Consider the following 23,792-nt stretch of genomic DNA (forward strand, 5'->3'; position numbering starts at 1 on the left):
CGCCATGATGTTCAGCCTCACCTTGAGCCCCGAGCAATGGAGCTGGCCTTCTATGGACTGAGACCTCTGAAACCCTGAGCCCTCAAATAAACGTTTCCTCCTCTGCAGCTGTCCTGGCCAGGTCCCTAGGCACAGCAGTGAGATTGCTGCCTAGCAGTGGACTTGAGCCCCTGGGCGGCTTGTATGGTGGGGGGGGGGGCGGGGGGGGTCAGATTCTGCCCACAGCTGCAGCCAGTTAGGGAACTGCCTCAGGTGGGCCGGATTCAAGGGTGCCTGTGGCATCCGTTTCCACCTGTCCCTCCCAGGTGCTGAAGTGGGTGGAGTCGGCCATCCAGACCTCCAAGGTGCACCTGCTGTCCACAGACCACGAGGAGGAGGGCGAGCACACGTGGAGGATCCCATTTGACCCCAGCCTGAAGGAGGTCACCGTCTCACTGAGCGGGCCTGGGCCTGAGATCGAAGTCCGGGACCCGCTGGGTATGCTCTGCCCTTTGGACCTCAGTCCTAGCTGAGCTGGAAACCTAGGCTGTGACAGAGTGGGGTCCAGAAGTGGGGATGGGTGCCGAGTGGATCAGAGAGGGTGCCCCTGGTGCCAGGGAAGGAAGAGGCTGATGGCACCTGAAGGTGGACATTGGGGTTAGTTCCTGGGAAGGCGGAGGCTGGTTCTGGTGGACTGTGGGTTCCTGGAGACAGGGTGGAGTGCGGACTGAGCACTGGGGGCTTCCACAGGGAGGATCCTGCAGAAGGACGAGGGCCTGCACGTCCTCCTCAGCATTCCTGACTCGGCCAAGGTCGTGGCCTTCAAGCCTGAGCACCCTGGGCTCTGGTCCATCAAGGTAGGGCTGAGGCTGCAGGGGGGTGGCGACCAACTTCCCTGAGCCCAACCACCTCCCTCCTGCCTCCCGGGGAGCCTGGGGCGTGGGCAGGGACTTGGTCTATCAGGAGGAGGGGCACCCTGCTTTGCACTGATGACAGGAAGTGGAACGGTTTGGCAGGAATTTGGGAACGCTCAGAAGGGCTTGGGGAAACAACTTCAGAGTTGGGGGGATGGGTGAGCTGGCTCTGGGCTCAGAACTTTGTCCTCTGAAGAATGTGTGAAAGAGGCAGGGGGAGTTTGGGGGGAGGCTGGGGGACAGGGCTGCAGGGCACCTACTGTTATCTGCCAGGTGTTGTAAGCCAGGGTCTAGGGTGAGCTCCACAGAGCAGCCTGGGATGGAGCAGCTGCTGCCTTGGAAGGGTGTGAGCTCCTGCTGATTGAACAGGCATTTATTGAGCACCTACTTGGTGCCAGGCATTATGGTAGGTGCTGGGTGAAGGGTGGCTCTGTCCGCCTGCCTTTCCACTCCGAGCACCTTTGAGCCCAGAGCTCTAACGCTGATGGGGAAGGGGGCAGACAGGGCTGGCCCATGTTGGAGAGAGCTGAAGGGCGGAGCCGCTTCTGGAAAGAGGTTGGGTGTGAGCTGGGGCTTCTTCCCCTTCCCCTGGGAGTGGAGAGTTGCCACGTGTGTGCAAAGGCAGGAGAGCCACAGCTGGCACAGGGCCCGGCCAGGTGAAGTTGGTGGCCTCCTGGCTGGTGCTGGGGTGCTGGGTCAGACACCTGGTGACATGGGCCGGGACCTGTGCTAGGTCTATAGCAGTGGCCGCCATTCTGTGAGAATCACGGGCATCAGCAACATCAACTTCCGAGCCGGCTTCTCCACCCAGCCCTCCCTGGATCTCAACCACACCATCGAGTGGCCCTTGCAAGGTACGGTGTCCCCCCTGTCGGCAGGCGCTCACTCGGGAAGTGGTGGAGGCTGGCGGCAGGCTGCCCACGCGTGACCATAGGATGGGCCCTGCAGTGGGGGAAGCTGGGACCACAGGGATAGACACTGGGCTCCGCGCCAGCTCCTCTCCACCAGCCCCAGCCCAGGTGACATAGTGACATTTTCCTTAAGAACATCCTCCCAGCCCCCAGAGGCTCCAGGAGACTCATTTTTCCGTTTACTACTGAGTGTCCCTTTTACTCTTCTTTCTTTCTGCCAAAACTGGTCTGTCGAGAGTCCCACGGCCTCAGCATCGGAGAACTGCTTCCGAGATGAAGGAATGAAGGTCCTGGGGACCTGTGGATGCCTCTGAGGCTGGTGGAGGCTGCACTAGCTGGGAGTGGGGGACATTGAAGTTGGGGGCTTGTTTTCCTGAATGGAAGCCACCCGCCAGGGTCTGAGGATGTGTGAGGCCTCCACAGGCATGCCCGGAGGGGCCTGGGCAGGCGGGGCTTCTGCCCAGGCGGTCCTGAGCTCTGTGCCAGAAAGTACCATCTGGAGGCGGGTCGGGGTCCCAACTTACAGTCTGGGAAGCATCAACCCTTGCCGTGGGTCATTCAGAGGGTGCTGCTGGGATTAGCTCAGAAGGGGAGGGCCCTGGACCACGTCAGAGCACTCTGGACCAGTAAGGAGGGACCCAAGTGGCACGTGCCAGTCCTGCCAGCAGTCCCACCTTCAGAGAGAAAGGGAGCTGGGAGCTCCCTGTCTGCTCTGCCGGAACCAGAGCAGGGAGCACAGGCTCAGTGCGGCCCTCCTCAAAAGCCAGAAGAGGAGAGAAATTCCAAGGGTAGGGCGTTAGTGGGGACTGACAGTGACCTGTTCCTAGGGCCAGTTCCTAGTGGGAGGTGAAGGAAGCTGCCCGGGGCCCTCTTGGATGCCAGACATGTTTGGGAAGATGAGAAACAGCAGGGCAGGCGCAAGCCGAACAGTCATCAGCACTTGGGCCCAGAGCAGGGGACACTGGGGCGTGGGGTAGGGTGACACCTGGATCTCGGGGAGCAGGCGCTGCACTCCGGTGGCCGGTGGTTGGGAGGGCAGTGAGGTCAGCACCGGCGTGCTTCACTTTCCAAAGCAGTCAGGGCTTCTGGGTTCAAAAATGCCCTTTCAAAAAAGGTGGGCGTTCCAGGGACCACACCTCCAGGGCTGCCCTTGAGGATCTCTGAAGAGAAAATGTTGGTATCTGTGGGAAAGGGAGGCATCTGACGGAAGCTCCCAGATCAGCTAAGGAAATCATGAAACTCACATCCAGCTCCGTGTCCTGGGCTGACAGAGGGGAAAGCACCTCATTTCCGTCCAGATAGAAAAGCCAAGCGGAGCTGAGGCTACTTCCTGACGCTTGACGGTCAGCACCAGAGGTCACGGGCTGGGCGAGAGGCACGTCCCTCCCCAGTCCTGCCCCAGCCCCACCAGGTCTGCGTCTGCAGGGGGCAGGGGGACAAGGGTTGGAGGGACAGCCGTGTTTCAGGACCACGGACAGCACCAAGGTCCCCTTTCTCCCTGACCCACCCCCAGCAGGAGCTGGCCAGGGGTAGGTGGTGAAGTGAGGGAGCAGGCGCAGGGGGCCGAGCAGGCTGGGCGGACCCCAACCCAGGAGGACTGTGGAGACCAACCCAGACGCGGGCATCGTGTTCCTCCCCCTCCCCCTGCAGGGGTGCCCATCTCCCTGGTGATCAACTCTACGGGCCTGCAGCCGCCTGGCCGCCTGGACTCCGTGGAGCTCGCGCACCACTCAGGGCGGCCCCTCCTGACTCTGCCGGCGCGGCCCCTCTCCAACGGCTCCGCCCAGCAGCTGTGGGGCGGGCCGCCCTTCCACGCGCCCCAGGAGCGCTTCTATCTCAAAGTGAAGGGCAAGGACCACGAAGGAAATGCCCTGCTCCGAGTCTCTGGCGCTTCCTACAGTGGGGTGGCCCCAGGTGAGTGGTGGGCTCTCTGGACCCCCAGCTCCCCGGCTACTCAGAGCCCCATTTCTTCCTGGATGCCACCCTACCTGGGCCACAGTAGGAAACCTTTGCTCAGTACACTACTGTGGACAGCTGTCCCCTGCAAGGCATTAGCTTAAATACTGAGATGCTCCTACGCAGCCCTCGGCTCAAAGGTTTAAAACAAAGACATCTGTCCACCTGTCCACTCGTCCATCCATGCATATCCATCCACCCTTCCTTCAACCCACCTACTCATCCATCCATCCACCCACCCCTCCACAATCATCCACCCACCCCTCCACACATCCATCCACCCACCCCTCCATACACCCATCTACCCACCCACCCACCCATCCATTCACCTACCTACCTGTCCACCAATCTACCCACCCACCCACCTACCTGTCCACCAATCTGCCCACCCAGCCACCCACCCAGCTATCCACCTTCATTTGCAGAGTCCACTGTGCATCAGCCATGGTACTGGGCGCCGTGGGCACCGCCTGGCAGGGCAGATGTGGGTGCGGGCTCTTCTATAATCACAGTCACTGTCTGATCAGCAGCACGGGGACATTACTTCTCGTCACCATTTCCAGGACTTGCCACGGGCTTGTCCTGGGCCACACACCTGCCCTGTGCTGGCTCACTGCTCACAGAGGTTCTGAGACGTGCCCGAGACCCCCACAGAGGAGTGCTGGGATGTGGATGGACCACCTCTGTGAGCTCTGGGTGTCCCCGTCTGCAGATGAGTAGGCGGCCCAGGCTCCACAGGCTCGCCAGGGCAGCACTCAGGTGCTCAGGGGCCACCCTCGGGGCGTGGGCCTGTGCACGGCTCTCCTCCTGTGGCAGCTGCTGTTCCCCTCCTGTCACTGCAGGAGTGGGGCGTCTGTCATCTGGGCTTTGGCCTGCTGGGTTGACCCCACAGAGGCTGTGGGCTGGCTCCCTGTGTCTCTGAGGTGTATCACCCAGGTGGGGGGCTCCCCAAGGGCAGCAAGGGCTTCAACTTCCTGAGCTGCCCCTGTCCTGGGGCGGGATGGGGATCACTGGCCACTGGGCCCTCTCTGGCCTCGTTGTCTTCCTCGTGCCACTGTCCTACCCTGGAGGTGCCTGGGGGAGCTCGCAGGGCGGGCGGCAATGACATCCACACACGTCTTTGTGGGGATCCCCTCAAGGAACAGTTCCTCTGTCCTCTCCAAAAGGGGTGCGGGCAGGGAGGACGTCCTCCTGAGCTGCCCACGGTGCCCCTGGTGGAGAGATCTTGAGGACCTGGGTGGGCACCTGGGGGCCTCCTCTTGTAGCCTCCACTGCTTGCTGTGCTTCCCGGGCCTCTTCCCTTGGTCTTTGGAGGCTTTAGGAGAATCTTCTGGAAGGACTTTCGGCAGGACTTTGCCCTGCTCCTTTAGCTGGACCAGGGTCTGGACTTGGCTCTGGGCGTTGGTCTCCATCTCAGCCTGGGTGGGAGGGGTGGGGTGGGCTGGTGTTTCCTTCCTCCTGCTCCAGGTCTGGGGGGTCGGAAGTGCCCTTCGCCTGGGCAGCTCTGGGTTGGTGATGCGGGGTGGACCTGGAGCCCCTGGGCCCTGTGGGCGCCTGGAAGAGGGAGCGGGGCTGGCTGCAGAGCTCCGCAGGCGGGGAGCACGGCTGCTGCACACCCTGAGGCTGCGGCTGCCGGCTGCCGGCCCAACAGCCCTGTCCCCTGGGACGCGGCAGGAAGCCTGGAGCATGATGTCACCACCACCCCTCACCCGCTCACGCTCCGAGGAGGTCTGGTGCATTGCCTCACCCTCGGAGCATCCTGTGGCTCCTCTCCCTTCTGGTGGGGCCGGGAGGGGCCGGGAGGCTGGAGCACCCTGGGCTGCGGGAGGGGAGCGCGCAGACTCGCTGCTGAAGGAATTCCAAGAGCTGAGGCAAGCGCATGTGTCACCACAAGACCAGGGTCAGGGAGGGGGGCAGTGGTGTCTGGTGGGGGCCCCAAGGGGCTCATTGCAAGCTGTGAGACTTATTGAAGTCTTGTTTTATCTAAAAAATGCGTGTGAATTTTGAATTCGCAGCCATGGTCCAACTGTACTTATTTTAAAATGAAAAAAAAAACAAAGTTTCTCCAACAAATACGGGCAGGCTGACCCTCCAGGCAGAGGCACCGGGGCAGGACCCTCCCACGCCCCCGGGGAGCCCCATGCAGCCTGGCGGCCTCGTGCCAGAGGGCAAACTGGTCCTGTGCCCTGTCCTGTGCCCTGCGGCCTTGAGTTGGGGAGCCTTCTCAGATACCAGATGCCCCTCCGGCGGTCATCGAGGTGCTTGGGGGCCCCGTGTGGAAGCAGCACCCTGTGGTCAGTGCCACGGTGACCCACCTTTGCAGAGGTGGAAACACACTGCAGGGGACACGCTGCCCCTGGGGAGCACTGATTCTTGGAGCCCAGGGCTGAGCCCCCACTGGCCTTCCCCTTCTGGGGCCTCCCTGTGGGTCTCCGTGGCTGGGGTGCAGAGGACAGGCTTTCAGGGCTGCCAGAGATCTCTGAGCCCTGGTCCTCACCCTCAGGTGCCCCCCTGGTCAGCATGCCACCCCGGATCCATGGCTACCTGCACCAGCCCCTGCTGGTCTCCTGCTCTGTGTACAGCTCCCTGCCCTTCCGGCTTCAGCTGCAGCGTGATGGAGCCAGGCTGGGCGAGGAGAGGCACTTCCAGTGAGTGACACCTGGCTGACTGTCCCCTGCCACAGGACTCCTGTGCAGCTCTAGAGAGATCTCAGGGGGGTGGGTGGCAGGAGAGGGACCTTGTTCTTGGTCATATTATCTTCCTGGGTACCCCCCTGAGAACTTCCGGCACCCCCTGAGGTAGGGGAGGGGTACGCCTGAGGCTCCCCTACTTCTAAGCTGCCACCCCAACATTGGTAGCTTTCCTTAGCTCCTGGAAAACTTGACCCACAGGGGGGCCCAGCTATGGGAGTCAGGTGTCCCCGACCCCCTCCTTGTGAATGGGAGCCTAGAATTCAGAGAGGGGAGTGCCTTTCTCAGAGTCACACAGCATATTGAGAAATTCGCATGCTCTTGGTTGCCTGCCTCTTATTCTTTCTGAGGATTTGGGGTCTGTCCTCTAAGCAGGGTCAGGGGCCTCAGGCTGGGCAAGGTTGGGGGCCTGGCTGAGGTCAGCGTGATGGTGAGGTCTGTTCTCGGCAGGGAGTCGGGAAACAGCAGCTGGGAGATCCCCCGGGCCTCCAAGGCGGAGGAAGGCAGCTACGAGTGCACAGCGGTCAGCAGGGCTGGCACCGGGCGGGCCAAGGCCCAGGTCATTGTCACAGGTCTGTCCTCGCCCTACCCCACGCCCTCCCCTCTCTCCCGACCTTCCCTCTGAGATTCCTCCCGGCAGGTCTCCATTCATGGGTGGCTCACTGACCGCCAGCAGACAGGGTCTGTCCCTCCCCCGTGGTGTGGTGACTGTCGGCCACCTGCCTGCCGCCTGCCCTCAGGCCTCTCCCCGGGCCCTGGCGTGGGGTCTCCGTGGGAGGAAGGTCAGACACTCCAGCTCGGGTCACCGTCCTGCCCACCTCCGTCCCACCCTGACCTCTTGGTTTGTCATTTGGGCTTGGCCAGCCCCAGGCCCTCTCGGGGGCCACTGTCCGTCTTGCAGTCCCCATCCTTGAGTGCCCCAGGCCCTGCCAGAACAGCACCATCGAGCTGCGGATGATCAGAAATGCCACAAACCCTCTCAGAATAAAATTGACTTTATTTTTAAAAATTGCAGTCTCGGCTCTGCAGGGAAGAAACCAGACTGCGGGGCTCTGCATCCAGGTCTTAAGGAGAGCTGGGTGTGCCCCGCTGGGGCTGGGGCAGGGCTGGGGTGGAGCACCTGGAATCCCCAAGGCGCAGCATCCTCACCTGTTTACTTTCCAACCTTGTTCTGTGTTTGCATCTTAACGTAGATGCCTTCCAACCCAGGTCTTCTTCTACTTTTGGTGGTGGAGATGAGACCCAGGGGTGCTCTACCCTGAGCTCCTTCCTCAGCCCTTATTTGGGGCAGGGTCTTGCAAAGTTGCTTAGGGCCTCATTAGATTGCTGAGGCTGGCCTTGAACTTGGGATCCTCCTGCCTCAGCCTCCTGATTTGGTGGGATGACAGGCGTGGCCACCGTGCCCAGCAACGATCCCACTTACCACTTCACGGTACAGCAGGGGTGTTTCAGTACAGGAAAGTACAACAGTGCAGCTGCTGTGCCGGTCACTCAGACTCGACCCTCGCTAACTCCGATTCGGCTGCGTTTGCTTTTTTTGTTGAGATATTTTAAACCAAATGATAAGCACCCGGACACTTCCATCCCCTAACAACAGTGGATGGTCCTGTGTGACAAAGTTTCCAGGTCACACCTGGCAGTAATGCCATTCAGCTGTTGTCCACAGTCAACTGTCCTCACTTGTTCCCAGAGTGCCATCGCCCATTGGTTTCTAGGACGTCATTTCTCATGGCCACAGAGCATGCGTGTGCTTGGCGTGTGCTTGGCGTGTGGCTGTTGGGGTGCAGCCCTTGGCTGGTCGTCAGGCCCCGGTGCCTGTGCTGCGAAGTCTCTGGTCTTGTCCCAGTGCCCTTTGCTCCGGGTGGTCCACGTTTGTGGCAGGGGTCTCATTCCTGGGAGCAGCCCTGCTGTGGGGCGGGTGGTCCCAGCGGCTCTCCAGGCCTTGTTCCCTGGGTGGAGTCCCCGCCTCAGCCTGCGTCCTTCCTGTGCTCCTGTTGCTGCAGATCCCCCACCGCAGCTGGTCCCTGGCCCCAACGTGACTGTGTCCCCCGGAGAGACCGCCGTCCTATCATGCCAAGTCCTGGACAAAGCCCCCTACAATCTGACGTGGGTCCGGGACTGGCGGGTCCTGCCAGCCTCAAGGGACCGAGTGACCCAGCTGGCCGACCTGTCCCTGGAGGTCAGCAGCATCATCCCCAGTGACGCTGGACGGTACCAGTGTGTAGCCAGCAACGCCAATGGGGTCACCAGGGCATCCACCTGGCTCCTGGTGCGAGGTGAGGCTCCTCCTGCTGCTGTTCTCCCAAGGTCGGCCCTCCGTGCCGCCTGGCGTCCACCCTAACAGCCCGTCTTTCCACCCCTCTGCCCACACAGCGTCTCTGGTGGGCAGCAGCAGCTTTCCAATGTGTTCTGAACCTTTAGGGAAAGAAGATTCTGTAGCCGCCTAGCCAAAGCCTAGTGCTTCTTGCTGTTGGGAAGTTCCTTCTAACATCTAACCTAAACGTCTGCTGCTATAGACCCAGCCAGTTTCTCTGTGTCTTTTCCTTTTCCCACGGCCTCCTTCTGCCCCAATGTCCTGGAGCCTGTGGAAGCGCAGAGACCAGCTCTGAACGGCACAGAGGGGGCAGCGGAAGGAGCACCATTTGGGTTTTTGCGGCCTGGGTGTGGCCTGTGTATCCCCAGGACTTAGCAGACCCTCTTCCCGGGTGCTGTTTCTCCAGGCATAAGAATGGACTATTTGACAAGCATTTCCTGTGCCCCTGACCCTGCATGGAGCCTGGAGCGTGTTGAGCAGGGTTCAGAGGCCCTGTCTCAGCCCTGCGGGGACAGCTCTGTCACGCCTGCCGCGGGCGCGGGGGGCTGTGTTGGCCTTTCCAGGGGAGCCTCTGGGGGCGCCTGCGCCTCACAGTCTGTCTGCTGAGACTCCTGAGCGCCAGAAGGAACCTGGGGCCATCCTAGGGCAGGCCTCGGGGTCCAGCTGGAGGTCACTGGAGCGAGACCGTCCCCAGCCCTGGCCGCTGCCTGACCTCTCCCGAAGCCTCCCGGGGCACACGGATCAGGCACCCTCCGCAGGCAGGGGGTTTCCAGCTGGGCATCAGGGCCTGTGGCTGGACGGCCACCTGGCCTCCCCCATCCCCCGGCAGCCACCAGGGATCCGGGCCCTTGGCCTTTGCTTCCTCCGTCTCACTTCCATCTGCGGCTGGGGAGGGTGGGGCTGGGCACCAGGGACAGCCCTGTCGGCTTGCGCCATCTGTCGCTCCGGGCCACAGAGGCCCCACAGGTCAGCATCGACACCAGGTCCCAGCACTTCTCCCAGAGCGAGGAGGTGAAGATCAGCTGCTCGGCCTCGGGGTACCCCACACCCCACATCTCCTGGAGCCGAGAGGGCCTTGCCCTGCAAGGGGACGGCAGGTGAGGGGCCCGGGACACAGAGCCTGGCAGCAGGGGCACAAGGACCCCCTGGGCCTTGATCTGAAGGTGGGGAGTGGCGTTGCCCTTCCTTCCTCCTGGGACCAGCTAAGACGTGGGGACACCACCACTTTGTTGACGTATCAGTGCCACAGTGTGGTTAGGAGTTCAGGCTCCAGAGGCCAGCTCTGCCCTTCAGGCTGTGTGACCTTGACCAATTTGCTGTCCCTCTCTGAGCCTCATGAATTAAAAAAGAGAATGTATGTAAAGTGCTTGGCCCTCAGCTTGGCCCGGAGAAGGTCGCCAGTGCAGAATGGCAGTCACCAGCAGGGCTGATTTGTTATTAACGATGTGGAGTTGCTCCTTATGTGACCAGCATGTTTTCATGGCTTGACTCCAGAATCCAAGTGGACACCCAGGGGACCCTGATCATTCGGGGGTTAGCCCCTGAGGATGCTGGGAATTACAGCTGCCAGGCTACCAACGAGGTTGGCAGAGACGAGGAGACGGTCACCCTCTACTACACAGGTACTTGGGCCACTGCTGTCTGCAGGAGGGACCCTGCCTCCCTCCTGTCCCCACCTTTATTGAGCCTCTGTGATGTGGCAGGCCCTGGGGTCCAGCTGTGTGCCAAGCCGCTTGTCTAGAGGAACCTACGTTCTGGCGGGAGGCTCAGGGGAAGTGCCACTGGGCAAATAGGGCGCTTCCGAGGACAGAGGTGCCTGAGCAGGCGGGGTGTGGGGTGGGGCGGGAGGGAGCCCCGGGTGGGGGAGGTCTTGCCCTGGGCCCTGTGCGGTTGGTCCCACCCTGTCGTCTGCCCATGCAGAGCCACCATCCATCTCCGCCGTCAACGCCGTGGTGCTCGCAGCCGTGGGGGACGAAGCTGTGCTGGAGTGCAAGGCGTCTGGGGTCCCCCCACCCCGAGTCATCTGGTATCGAGGTGTGTGGGGTGGGGAGTGGCCCTGGGGGGTGGGGTGTCCCAGCGGGGGTCCGGGAGAGCCAGCTGTCTCCAGCAGTCCCCACCGCTGTGTCCACGGTGCTGGCCCAGGACTGGGGAGCCCCTGGGTCGGACCCAGATTTGGATTCTGGCTCCCTGGATGACCTTGGGCAAGTGGCTGGGCCTCTCTGAGGCTCGGCTTCCTTATCTGGGAAGCGGGGAGCCGCTGTGGTCAGCTGTGAGTCTCAGATGGGCCCCTAGGTTGCAAGGTCAGGCAGCGGGCTGTGCTCGTGCCCCGAGCAGTGGTGACGGTCGCGTGATGGTCTAAGGAACAGGACAGATAGTTGCTCTGGGCTCCAGGGGAGCCGGGGGTGGGGGCTTCATGGCACCCCATGCCCAGCAGGGACTTGCTAGACAGGGTACTGCACTGAGCTCCTTCTCAATGTCAGCCAGAGTCCCCATCAGGCCTGGCTGGGCAGGGAGGGGAGCTGGTGTCAACGGGGCCGAGCTGCAGTTGGGGAAGAGGGACAGTTTCTGAAGTTGGGCAGAGTGAGGGCCACACAGCAGCATGGACGTGCACCATGCCACCGACCCGGACACCCAACAGGGCTAAGACGGCCCAGTTCAGGCCACGGGTGTCCTACACACTGGGACCCAGAGTTGAACAGAAGAGGGTGTCAGTCTCAGGGAGATCATTGGGCCACAGGCCCTGGGGGACACGGGTGGCTCAGGAGGCCTTCCTGGGGGGACCTCAGAGAAGCAGGCATGGAAGGACATGGTCACCTAAGGGCTCCCTGGGACCCTCCAAGAGCAGGTCTCAACCTTAGTGGGGACCCAGGCCCAGGGAAGGGAGGCCCCCGCGTGGAGCCCTTGGGTGACAGGCCTGCCTTGTTGGGGACTGGCTGAGCCCAGGCCTGGTCAACAGAGGGGCGCAGGGAAGGTCCGAGACCCCGCAGGCCTGGGCCCCGGGATCTGAAGCCCCCTCCCGGCCTGTGGAGATGCCAGGGTCAGGGAGCGGCCCAGCCCCAGACCCCGGGCCCTGCTGACGCCCTCCATCTTGGTCCAGGGGGTCTGGAGATGATTCTGGCCCCGGAGGCCTCCAGCTCCGGGAGGCTGCGGATCCCCGCGGCTCGGGAGAGGGACGCTGGCGTCTACACCTGCCGGGCCGTGAACGAGCTGGGCGGCGCCTCTGCGGAGATCCAGCTGGAGGTTGGACGTGAGTGCGCCTGCCCTCTGCCCCGCCCTGTCCCCCTCCAGATGGCCTTCTCCAGAGGCACCCTGTGACATGGCTCCTGGAGGGCAAGTGAGTCTGGGAGAAGAGGGACACGGAGGGTCAGAGAAAGCCCAAGAGGAAGCCACAGTCCTGTGGCCTGCCAGCCTTGAGCGTGCAAGCATCATGTCCACCGTGTCCTGTGGTCACTCAGGCCGACCCTGGGCAAGAGACCCACGAGGGCGTGAGCAGCAGGAGGCTGGGGTCTCTGGGCCGTCCTGGGGGCTGCCCAGACCCAGGGCCTTGGACTTCCTGTCTGCACCCTGGGCTGGCGGGCGGCCTCCAGCTGCATTGGGCGGCCCCCGAACAGCACAGGGTGGGTGAGTGGGGGCCGCGAGCCCCCTGTGGACGGAGAGTCTGCATTCCTCCGTGGATGGTGGGTGGCCTTGGCTGTGGTCCCCGTGGTGGCTGAGTTCCCGGCCTGGTTCTGGGCGCTGGGACTCGACAGGCAGCCGTGGGCACAGCTCCTGGGCACACTGAGTTGAGACAGGTGGCCGCGAGGACCAGCCGCAGCCATGGCAGAAGAGACGGGTGGGAGTTCTCGGGGCGCAGAGAGGGGCTGTGCTTATCTGGGCCGGGCGGGTGGGCACCAAGGGTCCCAGGAGGGCCAGGCCCTGGCTGGAGGAGCCCAGTCTGGAGGTCTGCCCAGGAGGCAGGGCTGGGCATGTCCGTGGCCTCCTTCCTTTGTCATTCATTCCAACCCGAGGTCGGCAGGTGCCTGTGTGCTGGGCCCTGTCGTGTGGGGACACAGTGGCAGGTGAGACACAGCCCTGCCTTGATGTTGGTCAGGGGCCCAGGCAGGCAGCCAGGCTGGACGATGTAGGGGGCCATGGAAACCCCGAGACTGGAGCTGACCCCGCAGGGGGGCTGGGAGGGCTTCCCGGAGGAGGGGATGTCGGAGCTGAAACTGGAAGCCACCAGATAGGTGAGGAGAGGAGAAGCGTCCCAGGAAAAGGGGACAACGGGGGACAAACCACCTGCACAGGGAGCAGGCAGGGAGCGGTCCTCCAGGGAGCTGCCTCGGAGTCTGGGCATCGTCCTGGAGGGGAAGCTCAGGGTGGAGAGTGATGTGCCGGGCCTCCCCTGTGGTGTGTCTGGGCCCAGGGGCTGCCGTGGAGCCCTGGGAGCCACCACTGCCCGGTGTCTGCCAGCTCTGCGCCATTTCTGGTGCCCGCTTGGCTCATCCTCACCGCCCTTGGTGTTGGGCTCCTGTCTCCCCTTCACAGAGAGGGTGAGTGGGTTGGCCAGGTCACAGGCTGGTAATGGCAGAGCTGAGATGCCGGGCCCTTGACCTTGGTCCCATGCTGTCCTGCAGGTGAGCTTGGACAGCCCTCTGCTCTCTGGCCCCTCATTGGCAGATGCCCCTGAGGTGTGCAAGTGAGAGATGAGGGGGGCCTGCGACATGGGGGGCTCTGAGCAAGCCACCGTCCCTGTATGGACTGGAAGGTGCAGGTGACGGTGCCCGGGAGGCTGGGCGTGGCACTGCTGTGGGCAGCTGGCCCTGGCTCCACATCTGTTCTTCTCAGCAGAACCTTGTTTCTTTGGGCGCCAGGTCCGCGCCTGCCTGGTCCTGCCCTTTGCTGTCTTCTGTTGGCCCTGGAGCCGCTCCCTGGGTTGGAGGAAGGAGGCGCTGGCGCCCAGGGAGGGCTTCTGGGAGAAGAGGTGGCCCTGCAGCTGTGCCCCGGGCTGGGCCAGCCTGGCAGCAGTGGTGGGAAGTCAGATCCCCTCCTCTCCCGGGGCAGCTGGGGTCTGGCTTTCCTGCCAGGCAGGGAGCAGGGGGCCCTGGGCCCACTTCCTGCTGTCCAGCTGGGAACGGGCGTCCTGATGGCGTTTGGGGTGCAGGAGGGAGGCAGCCCCCTGTCCCTGACAGCAGGTGCCTGCTGTGGGGCAGCCTGCAAGGACTCCTGGGGATTGAACTCGGCACTCCACCACTGCGCCCCATCCCCAGCCCTATTTTGTATTTTTAATTTAGAGACAGGGTGCATAGCGCCTCGCTGTGAGGTTGGCCTTGAACTTTCGATCCTCCTGCCTCAAGCTCCCCAGCCACTGGGATTACAGGCGTGGGCCACCACGTCCAGCTGCAAAGAACTTTTTGTTTTTGCAACGCTGGGGACAGAACTGGGGTCTCGTGCATGCTGGGCCAGCACCCCACCACTGAGCCATCATCTTCTGGGCCTGGCATCTGCCAGTGGTACCACGCCTGTCCCAGCTGTCATGGACTGAACCACAGTTAGCCTTGCCTCTAGTGCCAGGCCAGGGGGGTGGAGGGCCTCCCCATGGCACGGTGACCCCATCCTCAAGTCAGGTCCTGGACAAGTTACCTTTCCCCTCAAGTCCCCTGTCTTCTTGTTTTGGTCTCTGCTTCTTGCCCTGACCTGGAGCCTTCCTGTGGGCGATCAGGGCCAGGGGCACTTCCCCCAGCCCCAGGCCAGCCTGAGGGCAGGGAGAAGAGAGCTGGGCCCTGTGGCGCTGTGGTCCCCGGGCACCTCTCTAGCAGGCAGCAGGTGCAGAGTCCCGAGTGCCCTTAAGTTTAAAGGCCCCCGACGACGTTCCAATTGTAACTTTTTAAAAAATCAGAATTTAAAATGAGGAATGGTGAATAAAGATGAGCCGGGAGTGGGTGTGGTTCTGTGCCAGCGTAGTTAGAAAACGGTCCCCAATCCTCCTTTTGAAGGAAGACACCCTGAAAGTCACCCCAGGCAGCCTCCAGGCCCCCTTGCAGGGCCTCCGGGGGATGAGTCCTCGGGAGGGCGGGGCGCGAGTCTCTGTGGGGCACCCTCCCCTCCTCAGTGCCAGGTGCCCATGACCGTGCCCTCCGAGTGCCGGCCTGAGGCTGGGCCTCCCCAGGTCCACGTGTCCAGCTGCAAGGTCCTGGGGCCTGACGTGCCTCCCTCATCCTGGCCAATCCACGTCAGGCTGGGCTCTCTGGAGCTGGCTCTGTCCCCACGGTCCTGCCCCAGGCTCCGAGCCAGGCCTGCAGGGGTGCTTGTCAGTGACCGAGCCCTGGGACCTCAGGCACGGGAACCAGGGTGAAAATAGTCACCTCTTTCCAGAGGGGAAACAGCCCAGAGTGGCCAAGGGCTCTGTCCAGGGTGCCCGGGGCAGAGGCAGATGGGGGCTCTGACCAGGCCTTGGCCTTCAGGCCAGTGTCACTTGCTCCCGAAGGAGGGGATGAGGTGGCAGAGGGTTTCCATCTCTGTCACCTCAGTATGGTCCTTAGCATCCTGGGGACTTTTCTCTCTGGAAAATCCCAGGGAAGGGAGCCGAGGGGGACTGCTGGCCTGGTGTGTGCACTGCCTGGCTCTGCAGAGGCCTCCCTTCCCTCCGAGCCTCTACCGCAGCCAGGCACTCCTGGGGCAGCCTCCCCGCCTCCTCCTCCCACCTTCCCTCCCTTCCCTTGGGCTCTGCCAGGCCCGAAGGAATGGTGCTGCCTGTTGCTGGTCAGGCCTCTGGGTCCCCAGGGCTGGCTGGTAGGAGTCGGGTGGGAGCCCGCCGCAGTGACCCGCAGCCCCCAGAACCTGTCACGGGCCTGGACTTGCCCTGCCTCCCTAAGGCCCTGCTACTGCAGCAGAGCCCCACAGACGGGAGCGTAACCAGGGACACTGTGTCTCCTGGCTCTGGAGGCTTCGAGTGGCTTCGGGCTGGTTCTGCGGGGCCTGTCCTGGGGCAGCTGGCCGCCTGTTCACCGTGTCCTCACGTGGTCTTTCCTTGGTGCAGAGAGAGGAAACGAGGTCTCTGGGGTGTCTTCTTTTAAGGGTGCCGACCTCCTATGGGGTTCCCACCCTCATGGCCTCACCTAACCCTGATTCCTCCCAGAGGCCCCACCTCCAGGGCCATCACTCTGGGGGAGGAGCTTCAAAAGGTGAGCTTCGGGCCAGGTGTGGTGGCTCCCACCTGTGATCCCAGGAACTCAGGAGGCTGAGGCAGGAGGATGGCAACTCTGAGGCCAGTCTCAGCCATTTACCAAGACCCTGTCTCCAAATAAAAAACAAAAAAGATTCAGGGGTGCAGGTTCTGGGCTCGATCCCCAGTGCCCAAAACAACTTGGGGTTCAGCCCAGAGCAGATGAGGGTTGACTCACTCAGCCCAAGTTCTCAGTTCTGTGAATATTGCAGAGAATTTTATGCAGGTGCATTAGCATGGTGGGGAATCATAATCCAGAGCTCAGGTATCCTTTGTGTAAGTTTCCGTGTATGTGGAAACAGAAGACATGACTCTTCTTCCTGGGTATCCACAGGGCACCGCTGTTGCTCAGGTGACGTTCATGTAGCCCAGCCTCATCTGCATGACAGGGCTCAGTGGGCTAGCGGGTGGGCTCCCACTTGAGGCCCGGGAAGTCCCTCCTGCTGCCGCGGTGGGAATGGGTGCGAGGGGGAGGGGGAGCAGCCAGGGGCTAAAGTGGAAGTGAACAGGACCAGGACGAGGCAGAAGGCATCACTGCTAACAGGTAGACAGGGAGCAGGACTGGGACAGGCCGAGGACTGTCCAGGGGCAGCTCGACTTGGCCTCAGGGGCTCAGCGAGAGGTCTGGCTTGGTGGCGTGGCAAAGCCACACCCAGGGCCAGGGCCCTGTAGAAACGGTGACCCAGGAGACGGGGCTGGCCTGCGCCAGGCCCCAGGGTGCGGGTGGGTCTGGCTGCGCCTCTTCCTCCTTCGGGAATTTCCCTGGTGTTTGGAGGTCCTGGGCACCTGCCTCGTCCCCGAGGGCAGAGGGGGATTCGATGGACGGGGAAGTGGAGACTTCCCTGGCGCTGGACTCGACTGCTAATGAAGGCAGGGACCTCCTGGTGGGTGGGTCTAGGACCTCAGCAGGCAACGCCCCGGCCGCTGGGGAGGGCTGGACCTTGGGCTTGGACCAGCTCCCCACCTGTGAAGGACAGAAGGGACTGCGTCTCTTTTCTCCCTTCCTGGTTGATGGAAGGTGACGCTGCGGTGTTTGGTCCTGTGACTATCCATCGGGCCGTTTGCTCGTTGGCCTGGGCAGTGCTGCTGAGGCCTGTTGTCTGGTGCCCAGGGCCCCTCTCACCTCCAGTGTCCCACTTTGGACCCAGAGACGATGCCATGTTTTCTATAATAAATAGGTTTTGATTTTGTAGCATTTTACAAGTTCAGCAAATGGGGAGACACTTAGGGGAGGGTATAAGAGACCTCTGGTCCCCCGGAAGGCAGCTAGTTGGGGTGCCATAGAGCAGATAGGGCCATGGAAATGCCAGAGATGGACATGATTGCTGGCCTTGTCCTCCCCTGCACAGGACAGCCAGCTATGCACACCGGGGGTGCATGCAGGAGCCCCCCGAGGAGCCTCGTGGGCCCAGGCGGAGGCCGGGTAGAGAGGGGAGTCTGGGAGGCAGGAGGGCTCACACCAGCCCCTGCCTTGGCCACATCTCAGTCAGACTCGGCCACACACGTGTCCCTGTGGCTGGAGTGGGGCTTGGTGGTGTCCTTCTGGGGAGGAGCCCCAGTCAGGAGCAGGTATGTTGCTGTGGTAAAGCACGCCCGGTGGCCACCGTCCACAGGAGTCTGCCTCTGCCTTGTCCTGATAGCTCACTAGAGGTGGGCCCCACCAGGCTCAGGCTGGCCACGGAGCCTGGACAGGAACCAGATTCCAGGTTCACAGGCGGCTAGAAGAGGGCGCACCAGCAAAGAGAGATGGTGGGTGACAATCCCTGGGGTCCTGGCCCACGGGACCCCCTGCAGATGCCCCACCTCCCTACAGATGCGCCTCGGGTGACAGAGCTACCTCAGGAAGTTACCGTGGAGCTGGGCAGGAGCGCCTTCCTGACGTGCCGGGCCACGGGCCGCCCACCCCCAACGGTCACCTGGCGTCGTGGAGATGGCCAGCCCCTGGGGCCCAGGAGGGGCAGCAAGAATGGCCAGTGGGATTCAGGAGTGCTGTTCTTTGAAAGTAAGAGATTAGGCTGGGTCAGGGTGGGCTGGGTGGCTGGGGACAGTACCTGACCCCATCACTGAGCCCAGAGAGCAGATGGAGTGACCCCAGCTACGTCATTCCACTGCCCTGAACCTGGGCATGACATGGTAATGACAAAACCCACCTGCAGACCAGGCCTGCCTACGGGGTTGCCGTGTGGGTAACCGTATACGGGGATGGGCTCAGGCCCGGTGCGTGCTGAGCGCCGTGCAGGCCTGAGCTGTCCCCTTTGCCCCTCACGCTGCGGCTGTGGCTGAGCACCCGCACAGCCCCACTGGCCCTCGGTTTGCAGCGTCTCCCTGGCTGCTCCCCGCCACACCAGGCACAGGTGCCGAGTCACCCCATTCTACAGGCGAGCAGGCCAAGGCCCTCCCAAGGTCTAGCAAGGCCTTGTCCCTCTCCTCTCCGGCATGCTAGCCCTCCCCTGAACCTCTGCAGGGCCAGCTTGGTCAGGGGCTCTCTGGGTCCAGGGCTGGAGCCCTCGGGGGCCCTGGCAGTCAGGCCTCTTTCCTGACCTCAGGCGCGGCCCCTGAAGACCAGGCCCCATATGTGTGCGAAGCTTGGAATGTCTTTGGGAAGGTCCAGGCCGAGACGCGGCTCTCCGTCACTGGGCATGGTTCGCTGGTGGATCTGAGGGCTGTGGGAGGTGGGGGGCAGGCACTCCCTGGGGTCCCAGCCAGTCCCGGCCACCATGCCCTCCAGGACAGCTGTGCTCACAGCCAGGCTTCCAAGAGGAGCGGCTGTGTCCCTGCTTCCTGGGCAGTGTCCTGGGGGACCTTTGACCTTCCAGGAGCCCCATCCTGATGCTCTTACCAGTTCCCTGGGGAAGGGGCTGGGTCAGGGCCTCTGTCCCCGGTGACTGCCGACACCGTCTCCTCTCCCCACAGCCCCCCCACAGATCGCCAGCAGTGCCTCCACCGTCCGGGTCCTGGAGGGGCAGCCTGTGTCCTTGCCCTGCATCACCCTGGCCGGGAGGCCCCTCCCCGAGAGGCGCTGGCTCAAGGCGGGCCTGCCTGTGAGTGCTGGGCCCTTCGGGGGCCCCGGGGCAGTGGCACCCAGAGACAGAGGGGACTGTCACATCCGTGCTTCTGTCTCTGTCTTGAAAAGTCCTCTTCCCTTCTCCCTCTTTCCTGCCCCACTCCAGAGCCTCCCCGCCAGGTCCCCAGACTGGGATGTCCTTAGAAGCCCCTTGGGGAGTTTGCAAAGGTCCTGGTATTAGACCTCACTCTCAGCGATCACATCAGGTCTCTGGGATGGGAACCCAACCGTTGTGAACCACAGTTGGTTTAGGAAAATAACTCCCCGGGTGTTTCCGGTGCACAGTGGGAGAGCAGCGTGTGCAGGGATGGTCCTCTATTAACTGTGAGCTTCTTGAGGCCAAGAATACGGCTAATTTGTCTCTCTGCCCCAGTGGCCATGGCCCCGTGGGCACCGGGTGGCATCCACCCATCCATCCATAGACACCTCTGAGTCCCCAGCAGGTGTGGCTTCTGTGCCGTGCAGTGGTGGTTGTCTTGGGTGGCCAGGGCGTGGCGTGGGGACCAGCCATGCATGGCTGAGGCCACGAGTAGAACCAGCAGGCACCCAGGAAGGCAGAGGACTTGGGTCTCCCCAGGGCCAGGTCGGGGAAGGAGCCAGGGGCAGAGCCTCCGTTTGCTCCGTGGGACACAGACTGGAATCGCCTGCTCAGCTGCCAGGCAAGGGGCAGAAGGCCTTGAGTCACCCAGCCTGGAAGGGCCTGGCACCTGGGTGGCCTTGGGCGTCCTTTGGAACACAAGTGTAAAGTGGGCATCTGGGCTCGGGACAGGGGCAGCCAGAGTGGGTGCAGGTCTGCTGGAAAGGTCTACCGGGCTGTGACTGGATGCCTTTCAGAGGTGGCCCAGGCTGACACTAGACCAGCACCTCCACCTGCCCTGGTCTGATGGGTCAGCTGGGGGAACCGGGGCTGCCCCCTCTGCATGTCTGCGTGGCTCTGTCCTCTGCCCACCGTCGGCCATCCCCTTTTCTGTGGCCGTGGAAAGGCTACCCCTGCATGGCAGGTGGCACCCTGGCCTTATCACTGAGGCTCTGCCCCACCCGCATTCCCCGCAGTGACCTCCCCGGTCCCAGCTTGGTCCAGGTGCCCAGCTGGCCAAGTGGGGGGTGGGCTCAGGCCCCCTAGGTCGCAGAGTGTGGGAGGTGCAGACTCCCTGGAGAGGTGGGGGCTGGGCATCATGGTGCCCCCTGCCGGCCTTCAACCTTCTCTGGACCCTGGCCTCTCGGTCCAGCCTGCGCCCTTCAGGCCTGAGGGTCTGCGCAGAGGGGGCCCTGGCCAAGCTGGTGCCCCCTCACCCCCCAGCTCCCCCCGGGCAGCCGGCACTCTGTCCGAGCGGACGGCAGCCTCCACCTTGACCGGGCACTGAGAAAGGACGCGGGCAGGTACAGCTGTGTGCTCACCAACCTGGCCGGCTCACAGCACCGCGACGTGGAGCTGCTCGTCCAGGGTGAGTCTGATATATCTGTCTTATGTGTACCTCCCCCCATCTTGTCAAGTACAGTATTTCAAACCCAAACCGCCATCACAGTCCTTCAGCATCCTGCCACCCACATGTTTCCTTAGCGGTGTGGTGTCAATGTTTTTGTGTCAATAAATATTCAGAGGTGACGATTCAAAGACCATGTGTCCCCAGTTGGACCCCCCCCACCCGTGTGTCCAGGTCTCACCTGTGTGAACACCTGAGACGTGACCAGTTCTTCCCTGAGGATTGACTCACTGATGTGGGTCAGGCCTCGGGCTGCGGCGATGGCACCTTTTAGAGCTTTAGTGTTTCCATGGCGCCTGCTACTGCCTGTCACCCAATCAGGCGCCACTGCTTTTGTTTGTTTGGTACCAGGGATTGAACTCGGGGGCACTCGGCCACTGAGCCACATCCCAGCCCTATTTTGTATTTTATTTAGGGACAGGGTCTCGCTGAGTTGCTTAGTGTCTTTTTTTTTTCTTTTTAATTTTCACCTTTTAGTTACACGTGGACACATGTTTGTTTTGTTTATTTGTATGTGGAGCTGAGGGTGGAACCCAGGGCCTCACTCGTGCTAGGCAAACGCTCTGCCCCTGAGCCACAGCCCAACCCCTGCCTCCCTTCTTCTTGACGTAAGAGGGGGCTGCGTTGGCTACACTTTGTCATTTACCAAGTGTGTCAACTCTTCATTTCATTTATTTCACTGAGCCCTGGAGGGATGAGAGGGAGGAGGTGCTGTCCCCAGGGCAGAGGGGAGAGCCACAGTTCGGAAGGGGCTGGTCCTGGGTGTCCGTCCAGTTCACATCTCCCCCAGAGCTGGCCACGTGGCACGAGCCACGCGTGTTTCCACCCGCACGGCCCAGCACGCCCGTGGGCTGGCGGGAAGGGGTTCCGTCTCTCCATGAGACCTGCTTCCATTCCACAAGGCCTTATGGACTGGCGGGCTCTGGCGCCTGGGGAATCTGGAAGGCCACGTCCCCTCAGAGGAGCTTCGAGCAAGCTTCAGACCTGGCTCCAGCTTTCCCTCCACACCTTCCACGCGGCCACCTCCCCTGCCCTCCCTAGAGACCATTAGGACCGTTGTCTCTCGAGCTTGTAGACTTTCTGATGTCCAGAATGGATCTTGCTCCTGGGTTTAAATTCACTTTGTTCTGGGGACACCGCTTTCCGCCACTTCCCATCTGTCCATCCCCAAAGGAATGGACCGGGCGTTGGGGTTAATTTCGTGTTTTGCTGACCAGGGACGATGGGCCTGAAGATCAGTGGTTTATCCAAAGTCCCAGAGCAGGGGAGTGTCACAGCTGCCTGGGGGTGAATTTGACGATGGCCAGGCCACCGTGGCTGCAGACGTCAGACTTTTTATTCTCCTGTTGAACTTTTAAAAAATTGTAAAATACGCATTGCACAAAACCTTCCGTTTTAGCTGATTTTAGGTGTTCAATTCGGTGACATTAAGCACAGTGACATGTTCTGCAGCCTGCCGCACCCTCCCCTTAGGACCTTCTCATCTTCCTGAACTGACCGCCCCCTGCACCCTGGCCGCCCCCAGCCCTTCTTCTCCGCAAGTCTGCGCAGCCTGGGCTCCAGCCGCATCGCAGGCGCGGACCCTGGCACCCGGCTCTCTGCCAGCACAATGTCCCAGCGCTGTTCTGTGGATGGGAAGTCCCGCGGGTTTAGAGCAGTTTTATAGAAAGATGGAGCACAGGATGGAGCCTCCCCACTCCCCTGCCCCTCACGCACGGCCGCCCGTCCTGACGTCCCCAGGGTGGCCCTTGTTACTACTGAAGAAGCCACACACATACCCCCCTCCCCGCCAGGGAGCACAAGGACATGTTGCTCCTGTGGGGTCCCACAGAGAAGTGTCAAGTCCCATCCCCGGCCACCTTTGTCCCCCGCTCCTGGCCACCACCCCTCTTTCTGTCGTCTGTCGAGCCCTGCCTGTTCCAGAACCCCAGGGCGGAGGTGGTCTCTGGCCCTGGTTGAGGCTGGAGGAGGTGCCCTTACGCGGCGATGCGCCGTGTCTTGCTTAACTGCTCATCACTGATGACGTCCGGGCTGCTGCCACCTCTTGGCTCTTGGGCAGATGCTGCTGTGAGCGTGGGTTGGTGAAATTGGTTTGTTTGTTTAAGTGCCACCTAGGATCCGTCCCTCTGCCACCCACCACGTCACCAACGAAGGGGTCCCGGCTTCCCTCCCCTGCCTCGCCTCTGGAGTCCCCACCCCCACCGTCTCCTGGACCAAGGTAGGGGCCTCTCCCTGTGAGGGCGCTGGGGGCCGGCCACACCTGCTGGAGAGCGGGGTGTGGGCTCTGCTGACGTCCCTGTCGCTCCGCACTAGGAAGCCCGTGCCCTGAGCTCCGGGGGTCCCCGCTACAACGTGAGCAAGGACGGCACCCTGGTCATCACCCAGCCGTCCCCCCAGGATGCAGGGGCCTACGTGTGCACTGCCACCAATGCCGTGGGCTTCTCCAGCCAGGAGATGCGCCTCTCTGTCAACAGTGAGGATGGCGGCCCCGGTGGGAGGGCTCAGTGGGCGTGGGCGTCATGGGGGACAGTGGTCCACTCAGCCTGTGGTGACCGAGTGGGGAGCTGTCACCGTCAGAGGCTCAGGAAAGACACAGGTCTCTGCCCCGACCTTGTGCTGGCAGCCCCCTGGCCCGCCTCTCTCCTCTCCTCTCTGCCTCAGACCCTCCCATCCCTCTCCATTCTGCCGCGGTCCACCCTGCCCCTGGGCCTTTGCACAGGCAGCTCCTTCTGGCTGAATGCCCTTTCCCATCTTTGCTATTGCATCCTTTTGGAGACAATATTTTATCCTGGGAAAAAAAAAAAAAACAACTCCTAAATGGAGTGGGCAGTTTGCTCTGTAACAATGCAGGGGCTGACAGGAGGAGGCCAGGGGGTCTACACGCCCACCTGTCTGCTTCTTGCAGCACATCTGCCTACTTCAGTGTGAGCGCTGGACTAGGAATGGGCACAGGGATGGAGGGGCACTGTGTAGTCTGATGCCAAGGGACCGTCAGCAGAACCCCAGAGAGGCCACGTGTGCGGTCTCAGAGGTCCCCGACGGGGCTGCAGAACCCAGAGGGAGAGTCTGCGTCCTCTGGTCATTGATCCCCGGAATCATCGCATGACCAGTGGGGAGGTGGAGAGACGAGGGGAGGGACCCTGCAGGAATGTCCCGGGGAAGGGGTGGCAGGACGGAGAGGAGCCAGAGGAGGCCTGGACCTTGGGCAGGAGGGACCAGGCCAGGTTGCCAACGAGGAGGAGCTTCCAGAGGGCGGAGGAGGGGAGGGCTGAGCCA

The 23,792-nt window shown here is 62.3% G+C and overlaps 1 protein-coding gene across 5 annotated transcripts in view; it reads left to right on the forward strand.

Annotated features, from left to right (window-relative positions):
• The window catches only part of Hmcn2 (hemicentin 2), a 138,069-nt gene that overhangs the window by 37,059 nt on the left and 77,218 nt on the right, over positions 1-23,792 (forward strand). For 3 of the 5 annotated variants that reach the window (XM_046451453.2, XM_046451451.2, XM_058581844.1), the window contains 17 exons: positions 306-477; positions 730-836; positions 1,627-1,747; positions 3,455-3,718; positions 6,264-6,408; positions 6,901-7,022; positions 8,454-8,726; positions 9,720-9,861; positions 10,259-10,386; positions 10,685-10,798; positions 11,862-12,011; positions 17,782-17,970; positions 18,515-18,610; positions 18,882-19,009; positions 20,333-20,477; positions 22,622-22,734; positions 22,830-22,989. In XM_046451453.2, the coding sequence (XP_046307409.1) occupies positions 306-477; positions 730-836; positions 1,627-1,747; positions 3,455-3,718; positions 6,264-6,408; positions 6,901-7,022; positions 8,454-8,726; positions 9,720-9,861; positions 10,259-10,386; positions 10,685-10,798; positions 11,862-12,011; positions 17,782-17,970; positions 18,515-18,610; positions 18,882-19,009; positions 20,333-20,477; positions 22,622-22,734; positions 22,830-22,989 (2,569 nt within the window). The other 2 variants (XM_046451454.2, XM_046451457.1) reach the window with 2 other exon arrangements.

The sequence above is a fragment of the Marmota monax genome, unplaced genomic scaffold, assembly GCF_021218885.2.
Source record: "Marmota monax isolate L192 unplaced genomic scaffold, Marmota_monax_Labrador192_F-V1.1 WCK01_AAM20220418_F8-fsc00020, whole genome shotgun sequence".
In the NCBI taxonomy this organism is placed as follows: Eukaryota; Metazoa; Chordata; class Mammalia; order Rodentia; family Sciuridae; genus Marmota; species Marmota monax.